This window comes from Centroberyx gerrardi, chromosome 17 (genome assembly GCF_048128805.1).
Source record: "Centroberyx gerrardi isolate f3 chromosome 17, fCenGer3.hap1.cur.20231027, whole genome shotgun sequence".
NCBI classification, from domain to species: domain Eukaryota; kingdom Metazoa; phylum Chordata; class Actinopteri; order Beryciformes; family Berycidae; genus Centroberyx; species Centroberyx gerrardi.
This window is the reverse complement of record NC_136013.1, coordinates 12,367,959-12,386,217: the sequence shown is the minus strand read 5'-3', so window position 1 is coordinate 12,386,217 and position 18,259 is coordinate 12,367,959. Positions and strand designations below refer to the sequence as shown.

Genomic DNA, 18,259 nt, shown 5'->3' with positions numbered 1-18,259 from the left:
ATGGACTGTCAAATAGATAATGATAGAATCACTTGTTGATACGGCTTCTGTCCTGTCCCTCCCCTAAACGCCACATCTCGGCAATTCGGATATTATAAGAAAGTCCCACTTTCCCATTCTTATTTACGTCTTTGTTGGGTCGTTTATGCGACTCGTAATCCCAATATTTCCGACAGCTCTTAAAGGCAGCATCAGACTGCACTGCATACGCGCCGTGGCGGAGAGTGAAGATGGCGGAAAATAACGTCGAACCAGAGCCCGAATGGAGCAACCGGGCCCTGGACATAGCTGAGGACACTCTGGTTGCAATGGAAACCCTGCTGGCCACATTGAGAGCCTTTGAAGATGTGCTCAGGCAACAAGACATATCCGCAATATCCTCCACCGAGTACTGCGACAACTTCTGTCAGGTAATGTGTACATGCACCATCGAAGCTATCGTTAGCCTAGCTTAGTACCCAGGATTGTTTTTCTCGTAGCCTGCAAGCTAATGTACGACGGCCGCTGGCCCGCTAGTTTAGGGTGGGTGTATTTTCGGAGAGCATGAGGGCGCTGGTTATTTTCTTTCATATTCATATATGCACACATTTTTATTAACCTCAAAACATGTTTAGCAGCCAGTTAGTATAAGGATAATGATACATTGCCAGCCGAGGGATGTCCTGCATGTCTGCGGACTCAAGTTGTCAGCTCGCTTTAGTTTTATTTAATATAACTTGGCCAACTGTTATTTCAGACAATGCAGGCAATTTAGAAAACATATAACAGAGGTTTGACATGCACATGTTACTGCCACTGCTGTTACAAGATGCATAAGTTACATGTGTGTGGGGCGGGGCGACATCTCGTTTTGTTTATCTTAAATTTATCCAGTTGGAGGGTATGAATGCGAAATAGGCTGCAAGTGGTTTCATTATTTGTAGCTATGTAAGGTATTACCCGTGTTTGAGGCAAATCAATTTAATTTCCTATAATAACACGGTGTCACATAGTCTGTGCGGCCGACTACTTAAGCATATTTTTATGTAAAAAAAAAAAAAAAAAAGGACTGACAATGTTGTATTTTTTTCCTCAGCAACAGCAGAGTTCTATATACCCATTTGCATTTCTTTTCTTCCTAACATTATAGATTTGTGAGCATCAGTAAGTTTCCCACCGTTAGAAACGAGCAAGCAAGATTCTCTGAATCTTCTGCAACTACAAATCCAGTAGTTGCTCCATTGACAATGAATAGGAGGCATGTTTGTGCATACTTTGACAGATAGGGCAGGAAACTACCTTTTTGTACTGGCCACAGTGGCTGGTAAATCCCCAAAACCACCTGCCACTGTTTCACTTTCATTACATAAGCCAACTAGATTGTTTTGAATGAAATAGGATCTTTTTAATGAAGCTTGGTTACCTACCAAAGAGGCTTGCAGAGAAGAGAAACTGTTTAGTCACACCGGAAATATACATACATTTACTTTACAGGGACAGTGTGCATTAATCCACATTTCTGTGAACGTGCCAGAATTGTAGGATAAAAACATACAGTAACATGCAAATAACTACTGTATAGATTTGGATGGTGGCTGTTGTTGTCCAGTTAGTTATAGTACTCTGGGTGATTTTAATGATTTTTGTTTTAGGTGTAAATAAATAATGGGAATTCTGTATTGGCGTAGATTTTCTCTTCAAATCGGAAGCAGTCCGGATGTCATTAGTACACCCATGCAGGTCTCCGGGGGTTGAGCTGTTATCCTTAGCTGCCCGAGAGAGAGAGAGAGAGAGAGAGAGAGAGAGATGCATATTTAGACTGAGGGGAATTAATTTAGTAGCTTTTATAGACAAGAATGGCACCAAGCAGCAAGGTGCCTGCCGTCTGGCAAATGGGACTCTTGGGATGCAGATAGTGCTATGATGGTTCAGTGTCAACTGTGTGAACCAGCTGGTGAGGATGGAGGTGACACACAGTTTTAGGGCTGGTGGACGGTAAAAAGATGGAAAACGTCTCTGACATTTACCAAACAGAAATACTATGACAATGGTCCGAAAGCTCTGAAACTCCTGGCCTATAAACTTAAAAAACAACAAACAAAATCCTATATTTCAACAATCAAGAATAACCAGACAAAGAAAACATTCATAAGCAAGAGTGACATAGCACAAGAATTTGCTAGGTATTATGAACATTTGTATAGCCCAGACCAGAGTAGTACCTCTACTCATGATATTGCAGAACACATACTAATTCTCAAGCTACCTCAAGTTACAGATGAGCAAAATGCAGATCTTATTAGATCCCTATCAGAGGAAGACGTACAGGGAGCAGTAAAGAAACTCAAGGCTGGGAAATGTCCTGGTAGTGACGGATTATCAGGATAATTCTATAAGGAATTCAGAGACCAGCTCATCCCAGTCTTGACTAAGACATTTAACTGGGCATTGCAGCAAGGAATCTGGGCAGAAACATGGAACACATCAATAATTTCAGTTATACACAAAGAAGGAAAAACCCCAACAGACTGTGCCTCATACAGACCTATATCACTTTTAAACCTAGATCAGAAAATACTCAGTGGAATAATAGCTGACAGACTTAAGAAGATAGTTCCAAGTATCATTAACACAGACCAAATTGGTTTCATCACAGATAGACAAATAGCAGATAATGTCAGACGCACCTTAAACATCATAGAATATGTTAATAACTCACGAAGACAAACATTGCTTCTCACCCTTGATGCAGAAAAGGCCTTTGATCGGGTCCTCTGGCCATACATCTTTGAATCTTGCAAAGGCTTTGGCTTCCACAACACATTTATTAATTGGCTTAAAGCTATGTATCAAAAGCCCAAAGCATCGGTTAGAGTCAGTGGAACAATATCACAAGTTTTTGATCTGCGTAGAGGAACCAGGCAAGGGGATCCTCTGTCTCCTTTAATATTCGCTTTCAGCATTGAACCTTTATCAGAGAGCATTCGACAACAGAGAGAGATAGAGAGGGTAACAATAGCCGATCAGGAACATAAATTGGCACTATATGCCGATGACATTATTCTGTATATCAGCAATCCGGAGAGATCACTTCCTGCATTAATGAGTACAATCAGCACGTGTAGTAGTATGTCAGGTTACAAATTGAATATACAAAAATCAGAGGCCATGATTCTGGGTGACCCAGTTTCGTCAACAGTAAAAAGGATGTTTAAATGGAAATGGGACCAAGAGAGAATTAAATACCTTGACATTGTCATCCCTAAGAAGCTAGAACTTTTATTTAAATTAAATTTTGGGAACTTAGAGTTACAGCTTAAAGAAGATATGAATAGATGGAAAATGTTACCATTGACATTGGCCGGTAAAATTGATGTGATTAGAATGAATGTGCTTCCACGTTTTTTATTTCTTTTTCAGATGCTCCCCTTGTAATTGACAGTGTTACTTTCAAACACTGGGATACAATGCTTACCAGATTTCTGTGGAACGGTAATAAAGTTAGGATCAAACTTAAAACGTTGAAGCTGTCCAAAGAAAAAGGCGGGCTTGCCTTACCTGATCTTAAAAACTATTATCTGGCAGCACAAGTACAGTCGATTCGAACTTGGATGCAAGAAAATTCAACTGCCAAATGGAGATCAATAGAAGTAAACTTAATAGAAAACCAACCTATAATTATAGCCTTAGGAATAAGAAGAAATGTTACAAAAAGGACAGAAAATACTTGGGTAAATAATTCTTTAAAAACCTGGAGAATAAATAACCAAATATCTGCGGTTTACAAAATTCTTACTAATACCAACAGACAGGATGAAATAAGGGCAAAGGAAAAATGGAAGGAGGAATTAGAAACCGATATATCAGAAGATGAATGGAGGGAAACGAATATCAACACCCACAAAACAACAAATTCACTTTTTTGGCGGGAGTATTCTTGGAAGATACAACTCCAACTCCAAGATTACTCCAAAGTGCTGGAGGAACTGTGGGGATCACACTGCTAACCTCTCTCACATCTTATGGTTTTGCCCAGTATTAAAATCATTCTGGGAAGCAATACATAAGGAAGTCCAGACGATATTGAAAGTAAATTTCCCACTGGATGTCAGGTACTACCTTCTTGGTATGAGCCCGTTACAAATAATAGAAGAAAAAGACAAATACTTGGCAAGAGTCTTTAGAAATACGGCACTGAAAGCGATCACACGCAACTGGTGTCAGACATACAAGCCACAAATACAGACATGGAGGGATCTGATCAGTCAAGTGCATATGGAAAGGATAACATATACAATTAGAAACCAAAGGTACATAGCTGATAATAGATGGAGAAAATTATAATACTGTAATTAAGTATGTGCATAATTGATGATATAGAGGGAAGTAAAAATAGCAATGTGTTCCCTTATGTACATCTTTCTGTATACATACACGTACAAATATGATTATACAAATATGTGGGACTGTACGGGCAAATGTATGGTATGTATGTAGTTAATACTTGATCAAACCTTGGGATGGCAATATATATATATATATATATATATATATGATATATAGTGCAGAGGTGTATGTTGCATATAATATTAACACCCACATACGGATATATGTATGCCAAATACATCTGTATGATTACTTTGTATTAATATCTGTTGAAGACATATGTACGGGAAGCTGGGTGATATACGATGGGAAATGTATACAACATATACAAATATATATAGTGAGAGACATTGGGAACATTATGATATACATATATAAAAGAATACATATATATATATATATACATGAACCTACATGAAAAGTGATTTATATATAATTTCAAATATGGATCAAGTACTGACCATGTGTTTGCAGATGTCTTGTGTTTTTTTTTTATTTGTTTTTTTTTATTGTCTTTAGTCCTCGGGGAAATATGATTCCAAAGTATTATGCTGAGTAAGGGGAACTATTACTACGACATATAGTCCCTTTTTCTGTTACAGTTTCGCAATCAGCTTTTATTTACATTTAATTTATTATATTTTATTTATTATTATTTATTTTATTTTATTACCTTTTTTTTTTTATTGATATCGGATTTATATATGACGCTTTCGTTATGTATTTTTTGTCTTTGTTTTATTATATGCATGGTAAACCAGCCTGACTTGACCAAAGTACAGGCATGGATGAAATGTATTAAATAAAAAGTAATAAAAAAAAAAGAATAAAAAAAAAAAAAGATGGAAAACAACAAAGGGCTGCCACATTTGGCCAAAATACTAAGCAAAATAATGAGAGGAGGGAAATCACTGCAGAAAGTAAGAAAATGTATTTGAGCTTAAAATCGCATTAGAAAACAAAAAGGATGCCTTTCTGGATTGTAACTATTCTTGGTATCAGCAGTGATTCTATTGTGCTAAAGGGCATCTCAAAGCCTTAAGTGGTTAGGTGTTAAGATTGTAATTTTCTATTAGTTTTTGAAAATTTTATGAAGACATAATACAGAGGAAGTAATTTACTCTGTTGCATAATGAACTATGCTTTCATTCAACATAGAAAACTATTGGGGCGAGGCGGGGGAAGTGTCATTTTAGTACCAGGCCTATGTGAACCAGTGTTGCTGTCAAAAGATTTCTGAGGATACATGGCCCTTCTCGAGTCAGGTTTTGTTGTGCATGTTTGCTCACAGTTGGAGGTACAGGGATGTCATATGCTGTACAGACAATTCCCCTTAGGCCCAATCAAGAGAACTCCACACTAGACAGAGTGCCAACTGGGATCAATCAGGTATAGACTGGCATCGCCCCCAGGTGTCAAACCTCTGTTCATCCAGACAAATGTCTCTCTTATCAGAACTCATCAGCGTCTTTGAAGTTCAATACTCAATAGAGTTGAAAATAGCAGTATTTAATGACTCAAATATAGTGTGCTTAATAACTGCTGATGGGTTATGGGATTTACAATCTATTTCCATCCTTTTTTTTTTTTCTTTGTTGTTTACATTTTCTGATGTGTGTATGTTTATAGGCACTGATGCACTATGCCGGGAGCAGGAACTCTGTGGAGCATGGTCTGCCTCTTCTGGAGGTCTACTGCCTGTCCATAAACTGCTTTGCTGCCGCCAGGTCCCACCTCACTGCAGAGTCCGACAGCGTGGCCCTCGTGTTGAAGAGACTAGCTTTGTGAGTGCTGACAGATATTCCAGTAAAAAGATTCATTGTGATTTGGGATATAGCCTACTTTATTAATACCAGAGGGAATTTGTGGGGAGGGAGTCACACCAACAGCAAAGGAGTCAGAAACACACACTCGCACTGCCAGTACACACAAGCACAAGAGACAGTCACAGCAACAAACATACATGATAAGTGCTTTGTAAAGCTAAGACTTTGTCCATGGTCTGTGCATGAGTGTGCTTGTGTTTGAGTTTGTGAGCATGTCTCGCATGCACACTAAGCACTCTTGTGTTATGGAGCTATTTTATTTGTCACTGTGTGTTTTTGAGGGGAAAAAGTCAATCAATATTTTGCATTTCTCAATAGATGAAATTACCTTTGACTAACTTCTGGATGTGGGATGGTTTGGTGTGGAGGCTGTAGATTGTGTACTCAATCATAGAATAATGGCACTTCACAATAATGTCTTACATTTTTAAGCAAGCCTGATTGAGCTGTTAGGCTTACCAAGGCTAACTCTTCTAAAATATGAATGTAGTCCCACAATAGAGCTCTCCCTGTGACAACTCAGAATGTTATGCTTTCTTGTACCGTCAGTACACTCAATAATGATGTACACTAAAATTGATACAAACAGTCTTCTTTTCAGTCACTACATAGCCTATATGTAGCTTGGGTTCAATTATCATGGTTTTTATAAGCTTCTGCTTTTGGTTATTTGTGTCGAAAAGAAAACTGTCCACAATTACCATAAGTTCCAGGATTTAGCCTGATATTCCATACACCTTGGTTTTCTTTCTTGCAGGAGCTGTTTTGAACTGTTGCTGTCAGTGCCTGAAAATGAAATCCCCTATGAGGCCTGGGTTCAGTTCCACCACTCTGTTCAGGTAAAGGACCTGGTTTTAAAAACTGGTTTGGCGATAAGTTGCAGATTTAAGTGATAGAGAAAAGCTTAATCGGTGAGGAATAAGTGAACAGTTACTGTTCGGCAAGTTACTCAATTGTTCAGAGAGCAAGAGTTTGGGAGCTGAATTAGCTGTGCATGAGGGTGTTTTATCGAAATCCTGATAATGGAGGCTGGTTCAAGGCTGAGAAACTGTGCTGCTGTGAAGGCTATTTTGGATAGTAATGTTTTGTTGAGTCTAAACCAAGAAACAGTACAGTATGCAGGACTACCACTGTAATAAATGTATTTTGCACTGTATTGTATTGCAGCTGTAACAGTATAGGCATATGATAAATCACTCTCCTGTTAAATTTGTGTCCCTTTTACAATATATAGAAAAGATCATAACATGTAACCCATATAACACATATTTCCATCTCTAAATATTGTTGTGAATGTTTCTTTGAGCAAAACACAAGGCCAGGTAAAAGTCCAACACTGAAAATGCACGCACATTCTACAGGCTATGTTTTTTTTGCATTACCAAATCTTTACTCTTTAGTGTTGCAATATTCCTCATTCAAATGCTCTTGAAAATGTGTATAGTGTAGTGCCTCTATACAGTCTGTTTTTTTTATAAAATCTTTTTATAAATCCAAAATATACAGAGTGTAGTGTATGCATTTTAGCATATGCTTTGTTTATACATCTTGCCTTTGGTCTTATTAATGTAGGTATTATGCTAATTAAATGCCACCTTTTAATGTTGATTTTTGTAATGTCATGAATTGTTTAAAATTGTTTTAGTATCAGATGGCATTGTGCAAGTAGGCTAATTTCTAACCAAGCCAACACAGGATGTTACAGTTCAGTTTCTATTATTTGACACTGGTCCAGCTGCTGTGGTGCTTTCTTGTTTTTACTAGTCTTAATTCAGTGTTTCCCTTGGGAGTTTCTCCAGCAGTGGGGCACATGTGTTTCACAGGGGTTCTCGGGTTTACTTGTGGCCAACTACACTCACTACAAAAATGGATTTTAGTGTTATCATTGTACTGACTGTACTGAATATATACATAAATAAACAAATCACTTCTGATGAAACCATGCGAAACAGAATATAAAGAATAAATGAGTCCCTTTAGAAAATACACTCCTTTTTCTGCAGGCTGTTTCAGGCTTTGTAACTTTACCTCAGCTGATGTTGTGTGCCAGCTGTTCCCCGCTGTTCCTGTGGACATACAAGTTGCATCAAAGCAGGGCATCCAACACGCAGCTGAGATGAGAATCAGACGAGAGCCACAAACAGTATAGCAACAGATTTTAACAAATGCAGTCAATAAGAGGAAACAGACGTGCTCAGCTGAATTCCAATGTATGTAGTAAGGTGCCCTTTGGATACAAGGCTTGATCATCAAACAAGGGGAAAAAAGGAGAATTGTGCACTCCAAAAAACCAAGGCACTCTTCACTCTCCATCAGGATCCACTGATGAAGGCAAGGTAAGCTGCTATGTGTGGCTTAGACAATCCCCACTGGTATGATTTTATCCTCCTTGTTGGACATGCCAAAATAAAGGCATTTTTACTATACAAGTAAGAGTGGCTTGGTTTTTTTGGAGTGCACAATTCTCCTTTTTTCCCTTGTTTGAGATTTTAACAAATATCCAAATCTGTATCCACCAAACAGTGTTGGCTACATCTCTGAGAAATTGATATTAAGTATAGAGATTGATGTGAACTCATTATCTCACTGCAGTTTGCAGTGTAAGGTACAAGCTATGTAGGTTATGAACAGCACTGCGATTTCCAACGTGTCTGCTGTCAAATTATAGCCGACTGAGTCAATTTAACACATAAAGCACAGTGTGCTATATTTGGCTGGACACATCACAGGTTCCGTTGTCTGGTGTCTTCTTAAATGAGCGAAAATGTTTCATTTTTGTCAGCAGGAGTTGACATTCAAAGCGAAAGTAAATGAAACCCAGGAAGCGTAAACGCAGCTGTCATTCAGTTTCATGTCCTGATATGAACAGTGGCTTCCAAAAGAACACTGTTCTTCTGCTGATTCGAGGGTAGAGGAATTGTTTAATTGGACCTACAGATTAATCTGGGTTGTGTGGAAGCAGGAGTGCTGGAGAGATGGACAAGTACTGCTAAACAACTACAGACTTTCCCCTTCTTCTTCTTTCCCCTGTATTCAGTTTGTGCCTTTGACCTTACATCGATATATTATCCAGTTTGGAGACTATGGGTGCCTAGCACAAGACTGCCAGCCAGTATTATATACATTTGCTGTACCATTTAAAGATTGTGAAACTCAAGATGCCTTTTGATATAGTTGATTTATTTATGAGCACAAGACTCATTATTTCTTTTCTGAGGCTGAAGATGTACAGCTGCCTCTGTCTCTTAGGAGGCTAAGTGTCTTTGGAAAATAATGAGTAATGTGTTTATGACCAGAAAAGAAGGACTTCACCTTTTTCTTAAAGTGCATTTAACAATGTTAATATACATTTAACAATAATTATTGGTTGGTATAGTGAAGAAGTAACCTTTAACCAATGCTACTAATAGAAATTACCTGTATTATCATAGACCTAGGGCTGGGCGATAAAAAGATAACTATATTTATCGTGATATAACTTATACTCAATATAAATATAATACATGCTCGATAGAAAGGTCGATACAAATCATTGCTTGGGTGGTCAAGTCAGCAACTCCTCAGCGGAGAAAAGCCTTGGAACAAAGTTAGGTTAGACCTGAATAGTCAATGCTATAAAATTCGGTATATTCCTGTCAGAGTCTGGGTTTCTTAGCTCCCAATCTCTCTCTCGTCCCTGAGTTTTCTTCAGCAGTTGGTAGTAATGTAGGATTCAAACAAGCTTCTTTGAACTAATGGGCCGTTTGCCTCTGAGTAGCCTGTGTTTGCGAAACTCATGATCTCATGGCAGCGGTACAAGAGGGCACCGCTGCTGCCTCTATGGAGGGGAAATATTGCTGAATTCATTTCATGACCATGATGTTTCTTTTTATTCGATTGTCAGAACACTTTTTTTAAACTACTGTATTCAGATGTGAAAAATACATTTTCAGGTTTTACAGTCTCTACCAGTCTAAGCAATTATTTTTACCCCACCCCCTATGTGTTGCAGATTGCCCATGACACCTTGTTGCAGTATGGGAGCACAGACCTCCAAGCCCTGCTCCAGATCACAGGAGAGGGAGGGGCATGGAGCAATCCTGTCCTCAGTGCCCTCCTCACCGGCCAAACCACCATCCCAGAAGAAGGTTTGAATCTAGCTAGCATACCTAGGATATTTGGAGATGGCAGCAGCAGACTTTAATTTTTACTGCTTATTGCCCCATTTGCCTTGTCGTTGCAGTTGCTTATCAGTTATTTCTTTGTCTTTCTCCTGGCCTTTCTGTTTTCCCTTCCCTCTCTAGTTGATGCATACATTAGCTTAGAAGGGGAAGGCTTCATGGAGATGCGAGTGAAGCACCTGGAGAAGATGGGCGAGGTGGCCAAGGCAGTGGTCCTGGCCAAGGCCTGCACTGAATGTAGCTTCATCTCCAATCAAGCTACCTTTCGTCAAACCTATGTCTCCCTGCTTTGCCACCTGCTGCCCAATGAAGAAGCCATCATGGAGGTATGACGATGCTTCATTCTTACAGTTGGGGATGGGACTTTCAACTAGTTTCATTAGAGTTTCAGTAACTGGTATGAAACCATTTTAATACATTTGTGTCTCCTTTTCTGAAGCCTAGACAGCTACAATGAAATGTTGCATAATAATCCACTGCCTCTGTCAATATAATTGAATATTTGATAGATAAGGGCCGGATCCAATCCCTCGGGCAGCTTTTGGGTGGGGTTCAGTTTTTAAGGTTCACTGGAGATATGTACTGGGCTCTACAAATTTTTTGTTCTTTCGCTACACCCATGAAATATGATTTCAGTGTTTCATGTCTTCAGTATACTATGAAACATTTCAAATTAAAATTGTGCTTGTCTGGAGGATTTTACAGTGCTTTACAGGGTGTGTACTTGTAAAGCCTATTAGCTACATTTGCAAGTAGTTGACTAATAATAAAATACCTAATGTGCTGGCCACAAGGGCTATCATCCAACATATTTTATCAGAAAGAGTTACATATTTTTGCATGTATAATATGTGTTATGTGGTTGTGTTATTTTAATACTTGTACTTTTTCATTACATTGTTTCTTGTTACTGTTTTGTTGAGCTGGCCCTGGAGAGTGTGCAAATCTCAAATGATTTTCTGAGGTGCTTTTTCTTCCCAAGCCCCATCCTGAAAGCTTGCATTGCAGTCATTTTGGAAATCGTTAACATGTACCAAGGATGTATGACATTTATTCTTATTTGATTTTCTTCTGAAAATTAGAAAGTCAAAGAATCCCGGGAAATATTTGTGCCAAGGTCAAATGCATTGCAGTTTCCACACATTATCCTGGCAGTTTTGCAGCATAAATAAAATCTAAAATCTAAAAATAAAATCTTAAGACTCTAGACATACAACATGTCTCTTATGATTTACATTTCATACATTTGCGCATATTGCATTAGAGCCCCATGGCTCCATATCACTGAAAGATAACTTTTTTCTTGTTTTTTTATTTATTTATTTTTTTATTTTTTCAATTATTTTTTGTGGGTCATCGCTCCATTATATCTGACTTACAAAAAGCACTGGTAAACCTGTATTTTGTTACATGCATTCTTGCTCAGTGATGCCATTATTTTTACTTTCATTTTTCACTTTAAAATTTCCACTCATTCTGTGGAGGATGTAAGCCATCCCCAACATAAGGATAGTTCCTTTCAAGCCCAGCCTTGCCTTCCATGTTACCTTTGCAATTTGTGTTGGACTTTGGTATATTATGGTGATGATTTCTGTGGAAGGAAACAACATTAACATGGATTGACAGGTTATTCTCACTAGTTGTGAGAATGCTTGAGGTGGAAATTTGATTCTGCTTTTAATTCTCACTGTGTTTGCCTCTCTACAGCTAAATAAAAAAATGCCTGAATATTTTCTGCACTACTGTTTTCTAAGCATTCTACACTGTGTTTTCTCCCTGAACAGATATCCAGACTCGACTGTAAGGATGTACTGGAGATCACATGTAACTTGGAGACAGAGGGGGAGGAGAACACAGCCTTCATTTTGTGTACCACTTTCCTGACACAGCAGCTTCAGCAGCAGAGCCTTTACTGCTCCTGGTGAGTAGTCATGGTCAGGAGCCAAGGGGTTCGGTACATGTATGAGTACAGTCAGTGAGTGTGATTCATATCTAGATTAGATGGCTCATCAGATGAATTGGTTTCCAGAAAATGTTTTGTCATGTGGTGGTCATAAGAGTAAATGAAGAGTGTGTGCGTGAGAGAGAGAGAAGTAGAGGGTTGCTTATTTTTCTTATTATGTGTTCGTTTTATCCAAAGGGAGTTGACACTGTTGTGGAGTAAGCTTCAGAGAAGGATTGATCCCTCTTTGGAGTCTCTTCTGGAACGATGCCTTCAGCTAGGTGCCATTGCCAAAACAGTCTACCATTTGCTTTACCTGGTCCGTGTTATCCGGACAGAGGTGAGCCTAAACAGACATTTTTGTCCCTTTCAGTATTTGCATTGATTCACTGGTTAAGTTGGATAGTATTATTCTTGTGCAGTGTTTTTTAACTTAATGGGTCCTAACCATTTTGCGTTTTGTATTATAATGACATTGTATCTTTTCAATGATAAAAATATAACCCAATATCTATTTCATTGGCATAACAGATAATGTGACTCTTGCGGCACTGCTAAATATTAATAAGATATCATTCTCTTTTCAGGCAGAAGAACTGGGACTAGCTTCATCGGTAGAACTTTGTGTTAAAGCCCTCCAACTTCCAAAGCAGGACGACTCAGAAACAAGGATCTCTGTCTGTAAAACGGTGTCCTGCCTCCTTCCAGATGACCTTGAGGTGTTGCGTGCCTGCCTGCTCACTGAGTTCCTGCTTGGCCCCAGCCAGGAGGTCTTTGGTTGCCTTGAAGAGCTCTACTTGCGCCCAGACCAGAAGTATGACCAGGAAAATGGTGTTATTCCTAACTCGCTACGCTGCGAGTTGCTCCTAGCACTGAAAGCGTACTGGCCTTTTGACCCCGAATTCTGGGACTGGAAAACTCTAAAGTATCACTGCATCTCCCTTCTAGGGTTGATGCCGGAGTCAGAGGGGGAAGAGGAGGAAGTGGTAGACAGACAGGAGAGGGTTAAACAAGAGCCACAGGAAAAAAAGGTGATGGCTGTAGAATCCGAGCACCAGAACAAATTAAATGGCAGTCTTGATGGTCATGAGCAGTCTGATGAAAAGGAGTCTTCTAACTTACCAGAAATTCAAGGTGAAATAGAGACAAAGAAACATAAGTTCCACTGTCAGATTTGTAAGAGGTCAGTTACTGAAACACAAATCCTCCACCACTCCAAAAGACATGGAGAAGGCAAGATCCACCCCTGCCCTGTTTGCTTGCAAAGTTTTAAGAGCAGAAAGGAACTTGTTCCTCACATGAAACAACACATTCAGAATCCAGCAAACTTTAAAAAGTATGAAAAGAAAAAGGATTTGCAGAAACAGATGGAGGAGGAGGATGAGATTGAGCCAGGTGAGATCACCATTGACCCTTCCTTAATGCTGTATTACGAATCCACACATGATCCAGATGTTCTACACCACATTGTGCAGCAAGCCAAATCTGTAAATTTGAAGCGTGTGGATGATGACGAGCATGTCACATTCAATTACATTGACATTCACTTCAAACTGCAGAACCGGGATGAGTATCCATGTCCAGGAACTCACTGTACAAAGACCTTTAAACATTCCAAGTACTTATATGTCCACTTGAAGTCAGAACACAAAGGCGATGAGAATGTGAAACATTTTCATGAGATGAGAGACAGGCGGGAGAAGTGTATTTTTTGTAGACGCCATTTTGCATCTGCTTACCACCACCGCAAGCATCGGAGAGTGCACTACGGTGATCTGCCTTACACATGTGTGGTTATAGGTTGTGGCGCTCAGTTTAGTTCTTCCAATGAACTGGTCACGCACAAACAGACGCATGGCTATCAGCTGAACTACCAGTGTGAACTCAAAGGCTGTTATGTGACTTTCTCTGACTTGGGACAGATCTATCACCATGAAGCACAGCATTTCCGAGACGCAGCATTTACCTGCACTAGCCCTGAATGTAAGAAATACTACTTCTCCAAAAAGGAATTCATCCGGCATTTATCCACGCACAACATTACCTTCTCTGAAGATGACTTTGAGGCTCAGAGGAAGGCTAAACGGAAACTTTTTAAGACTGTTACTGAGGAGACAGCATGCGCTAAGAAGCCAGATGACTCAAAGACTGTATCAGAGGAGCTGGTCAATCGTGATGACCAAAGCTCTTCCTCGATGGGTTGTGCCTCCTCTTTGCATACATCAAGTTGCAAGGACCCCAAGGGAACGATGACCGCAGTGGCCGTCTGTTTTGATGGAAGTAAGTTCACCTGTGGTTTCGAGAAGTGTGGCATGACTTTCTCCAGAGCCAGAGATGTCCAGAGACATCTGAAATGTGCCCACCCAGAGCACCTGAAGTTGGAGAACAAAGAACACAAACATGACAAAGAGCGGGGCTCAAAGTCCAAAGAGCCAAAGATGAAAACTGAACCAAACGATGAGGAAAAGGGAAAAAATGAGCCCTCAACTCCAGATCCACCTAAGGCGGCTGAGAAAGAAGAAAAAACATCCCCAGATCCCAAATCCAATGGCACAAACTCTTCAAGCCTTGTACAAAATGATGCTCTAAGAGAGATTCTTATTGGGTTCAGCAAACTGGACCTGAATTCCTCATGCTCTCCCAATGGGCCAAGTGAGCCCTCTCAATCCATCTCAGAGTGCAGTACATCACAAATCTCCCTTCACCAGGCAATCATGGCCAAGTCCCCTGTTGTATTGCTTCAAAAGAGACCACACCTGCTTGAGGAAAGGGTGAAAGTCAAATCCGATCAACCATCAGCAACTGATGAAGTAAGCAGTGTTGAATTGTTGGCCACTGCTAAGCCATATACCTGTGAGATAAAAGATTGTGGCTTTAGGACTGCACAAAGTTTCAGCTTATTGCGCCACTATAACATTAAACATGGCCGCAGCATAGCACAGGCCAAAAAGTTGACTTCTTTGAAAACCACATGTTTTAAGCCTTATGTGTGCCAGCTCTGCTCCAAGAGTCATAGAGAGAAGAGTGTATTGAGGGCCCACTATATTCAGATACATAAACTCAGTGAGGCTTTGGTGGAAAAAATAAACTGTACGGCTGTACAGCATGAGGGGGATAAAGCCACAGAGCCTGCAAAGCACACATCTCTGCCCTTGATGAGTAATGCTCTTAAAGCGAGGAAGAGAGAGGTCCCCAGCTGGCAACAGCGGTACCAGAGAAGAAAAGCAAGCATGTTGAGAAGAGAAAATGGAAAAAACATTGACAATCACTCTCCCTCTGAAGAGGAAGTAGAAGATGAGGTAGAGAATAGAGAGGAAGACAATGAGCGAAAGGCAGGCAGTGAGGATGGGACTTCACAACAGGGCAGGACTACTAGACGTTTAGTAGCCAAAAGTAATCTGTGCTATATATTAACAAAATTCAATAAGCCCTTCCATTGTGTAGTGAAAGACTGTGATGCTGCTTTCTCAACCCAGGGAGGCCTTGTGCGCCACCTACAATTGGTACATCATTATAATCGGTCTCAACTCCTGTTGGAAAAAGATTTTGATGTGCATCAGAATCCAGAAGTCAGAAAAGAGCCTGCAAAGAAAAGGCCTGCCCCGCACTCAGATGAACCTCAACCCCAATACAAATGTCACTTTGCCAACTGTAATGCCTCCTACCACCTTAAAAGCAGCTTAGTGCGTCACACCCGTGACATTCATTGTCAGCCCCCAGAACCAATGCGGTGCAAGTATGAGGGTTGTACAAGAGTGTTCAACTATGCTAGTGCACTTAAAACACATATTCTATATAGTCACTGTGAATACTATGATTCACTTGTGCTACGTCTGCAGAGCACTCACAAAAAGTCAATCAGTGGATGCCAAAACAAGCTTATAGTCACATCACCTAGTCATCAGAAGGAAGAACCTGATTCGCCTACCACAGAGTCTCTGAGACTGAGTCCCAAGTCTGAAATGGCTGCCCAGTCAGAGAAAGCAGGTGAGGAGGATAGTGAGGAAAAAATCAAAGAGTCAAGTGACAAGAAAGGAAAAACGTATGACAGTTTTGTCTTCCGATCTCATGAGGAGGCACTACAGATGTGCCAAGACCGTTGTTTGCGCGTAACCTACCCATGCATGGTTCAGGACTGCGATTCTGTCGTCAAGTACATGCAGAGCATGCAACGTCACTACCTAAAGGTCCACCGTATGTGTAGGAAGGATTTTCTTAAGAATGAAGACAAGCTTGTTTTCAATGCTGAGCAGCTTGAGGAACTAATTCAGAGGAAGTCAGCTCGGCCAACCATTACGGGAGCGTGTGCGCCTAATGGGGTTCGCAAAATGGAGTATCAGGCAGAACCAGAGAACCCTGGGGGACAGTCTGCTCCCATGAGCCTACACTCCATCAAGGCAGACGCACTGGATGAGGATAATCACGATCCACTGAGATTCCCAGAGGAGGAGCCACCACCTGTAGAGCAAAACGGTGTCCTTGTTGGTGCTGACGATGTGCTGTACGGCGAACCAAGCACCGGTGGGCACACTGAAGACCCAGCTGCCACAACAGAGAACAGTCACAACCAGGAGGAGAGACTAAGATGGCAAAACATCAATCCTCCTCTAATTCCTGTCACTGTTGATCTCTCACCACCATCCTCACTGCGCTTTACTATTGAGGAGGGCTTCCAAGACGCATCAGGCAGCAGCGATGGTGGTAAAATGGTGAACGGGTCGGCACCCAACCCTCCTGTTCGCCAGCCACTGAAACGTAAAAATGAACTGTCCGAGCAGCCTTCTAACTTGGATGACCAGCCTAATAGCCCTCCTCAACGCTCTTTTGACATTGCCACTTATAAACCTATGGGCTTTGAGTCCTCATTCCTAAAGTTCATACAAGAGAGCAGTCCTAAGGAGGAAGAGATGACGCCGAATAAACGGCGAGACTCTGTCAGACGCAGTTGTTCCGTCAAGGAGAACAATCAATTGGGAATCTCTCACACCCGCAACAGACGCACTCATTCCCCTCTGCTGAAGCCCCTTACCATGACTGGGGACTTCACATCAGTCCAAAACTTGAAGTCCATCTTGGACAAGGCCCTGGCTGGGTGTGGGGACCTGGCCATTAAGCAGCTTCAGTACCTCAGACCTGTGGTGGTCCTGGAGAGACCCGTGTGCACCACCACCCTGCCTGACCTCTTCCCATCAGACAACAATAGCAAACTGCTTCTTGGAAGTTAGTTTAACTGAGCACCTTTTAACATTGTTATGGCAAACAACTTTTTCTTTAACTTCACAAACTATGTATCAGTATTTTGTTTTTCTCCAAAAATGTTAGTATTATGCTGTTTGTTTTTTTAAGTTGCCAAACTGATGAGATAAAGGAATTAGCTTAACAAAAAAAAGCTTCATTATCATTTTTTAGACATTATGGGACTGATTTTTAAAGATTTGGTATGAAATTATTCACCTCCTCTGTTAACTCTTGAACTTGTCACAAATGTATATAGTTATCCTGATAAATATTGTACAGAGTTTCAGATTGTTAGGGAAAAAAACTGATGGTCAGTAGCCTATTGCAATGCCTTTCACTTATAACTAAAAATATTTCCTCACTGCAAAGTACTTGAGGATTATGTTTGGTTATTTTTCACCTTAATTTGTATCAAAACAGTGTTTGGATGCAGTGGACCGATGTTGGCAGACATGTATGTAACACTTTCTAATAAAAATAAAGGTGAATAAAATTAGGGCCCTTTCAAAGTTTGGAATTGTTTTTTTTTTACAATGCGTTGGTTAAAAACATTGTTTCAGTATTTAATGTTTTTGCATTAGTATTGGATTCAGAGTCCCAGATTGCAGTGTTTTTTATACAGAAAATATGCACTCTATTCATTCTGTAATTACATTATATATTGTCCCAGTATTTGATTTCAGATCATCCTGATTTACATGAGTATGGCGCTGTCACAATGCCAATCC

General features: G+C 40.3%; 1 protein-coding gene across 1 annotated transcript; it reads left to right on the top strand.

Moving 5' to 3' along the window:
* The first annotated feature begins 224 nt into the window (after nt 1-224).
* On the top strand, nt 225-18,043 carry rlf (RLF zinc finger). The gene is made up of 8 exons (XM_071905343.2): nt 225-410; nt 5,995-6,149; nt 6,949-7,030; nt 10,183-10,318; nt 10,475-10,677; nt 12,136-12,272; nt 12,492-12,633; nt 12,881-18,043. The coding sequence occupies exons 1-8, from the start codon at nt 231-233 to the stop codon at nt 17,516-17,518; spliced, it is 5,673 nt and encodes a 1,890-aa protein (XP_071761444.1). The 5' UTR covers nt 225-230; the 3' UTR covers nt 17,519-18,043.
* The last annotated feature ends 216 nt before the right edge of the window (nt 18,044-18,259 follow it).

Coding starts and splice junctions, on each gene's coding strand:
- rlf (XM_071905343.2), top strand. CDS start 231: ATGGCGGAAAATAACGTCGAACCAGAGCCCGAATGGAGCAACCGGGCC. Junction 10,319..10,474: donor AACCACCATCCCAGAAGAAG/GTTTGAATCTAG, acceptor TTCCCTCTCTAG/TTGATGCATACATTAGCTTA. Junction 12,273..12,491: donor CAGAGCCTTTACTGCTCCTG/GTGAGTAGTCAT, acceptor TTTTATCCAAAG/GGAGTTGACACTGTTGTGGA.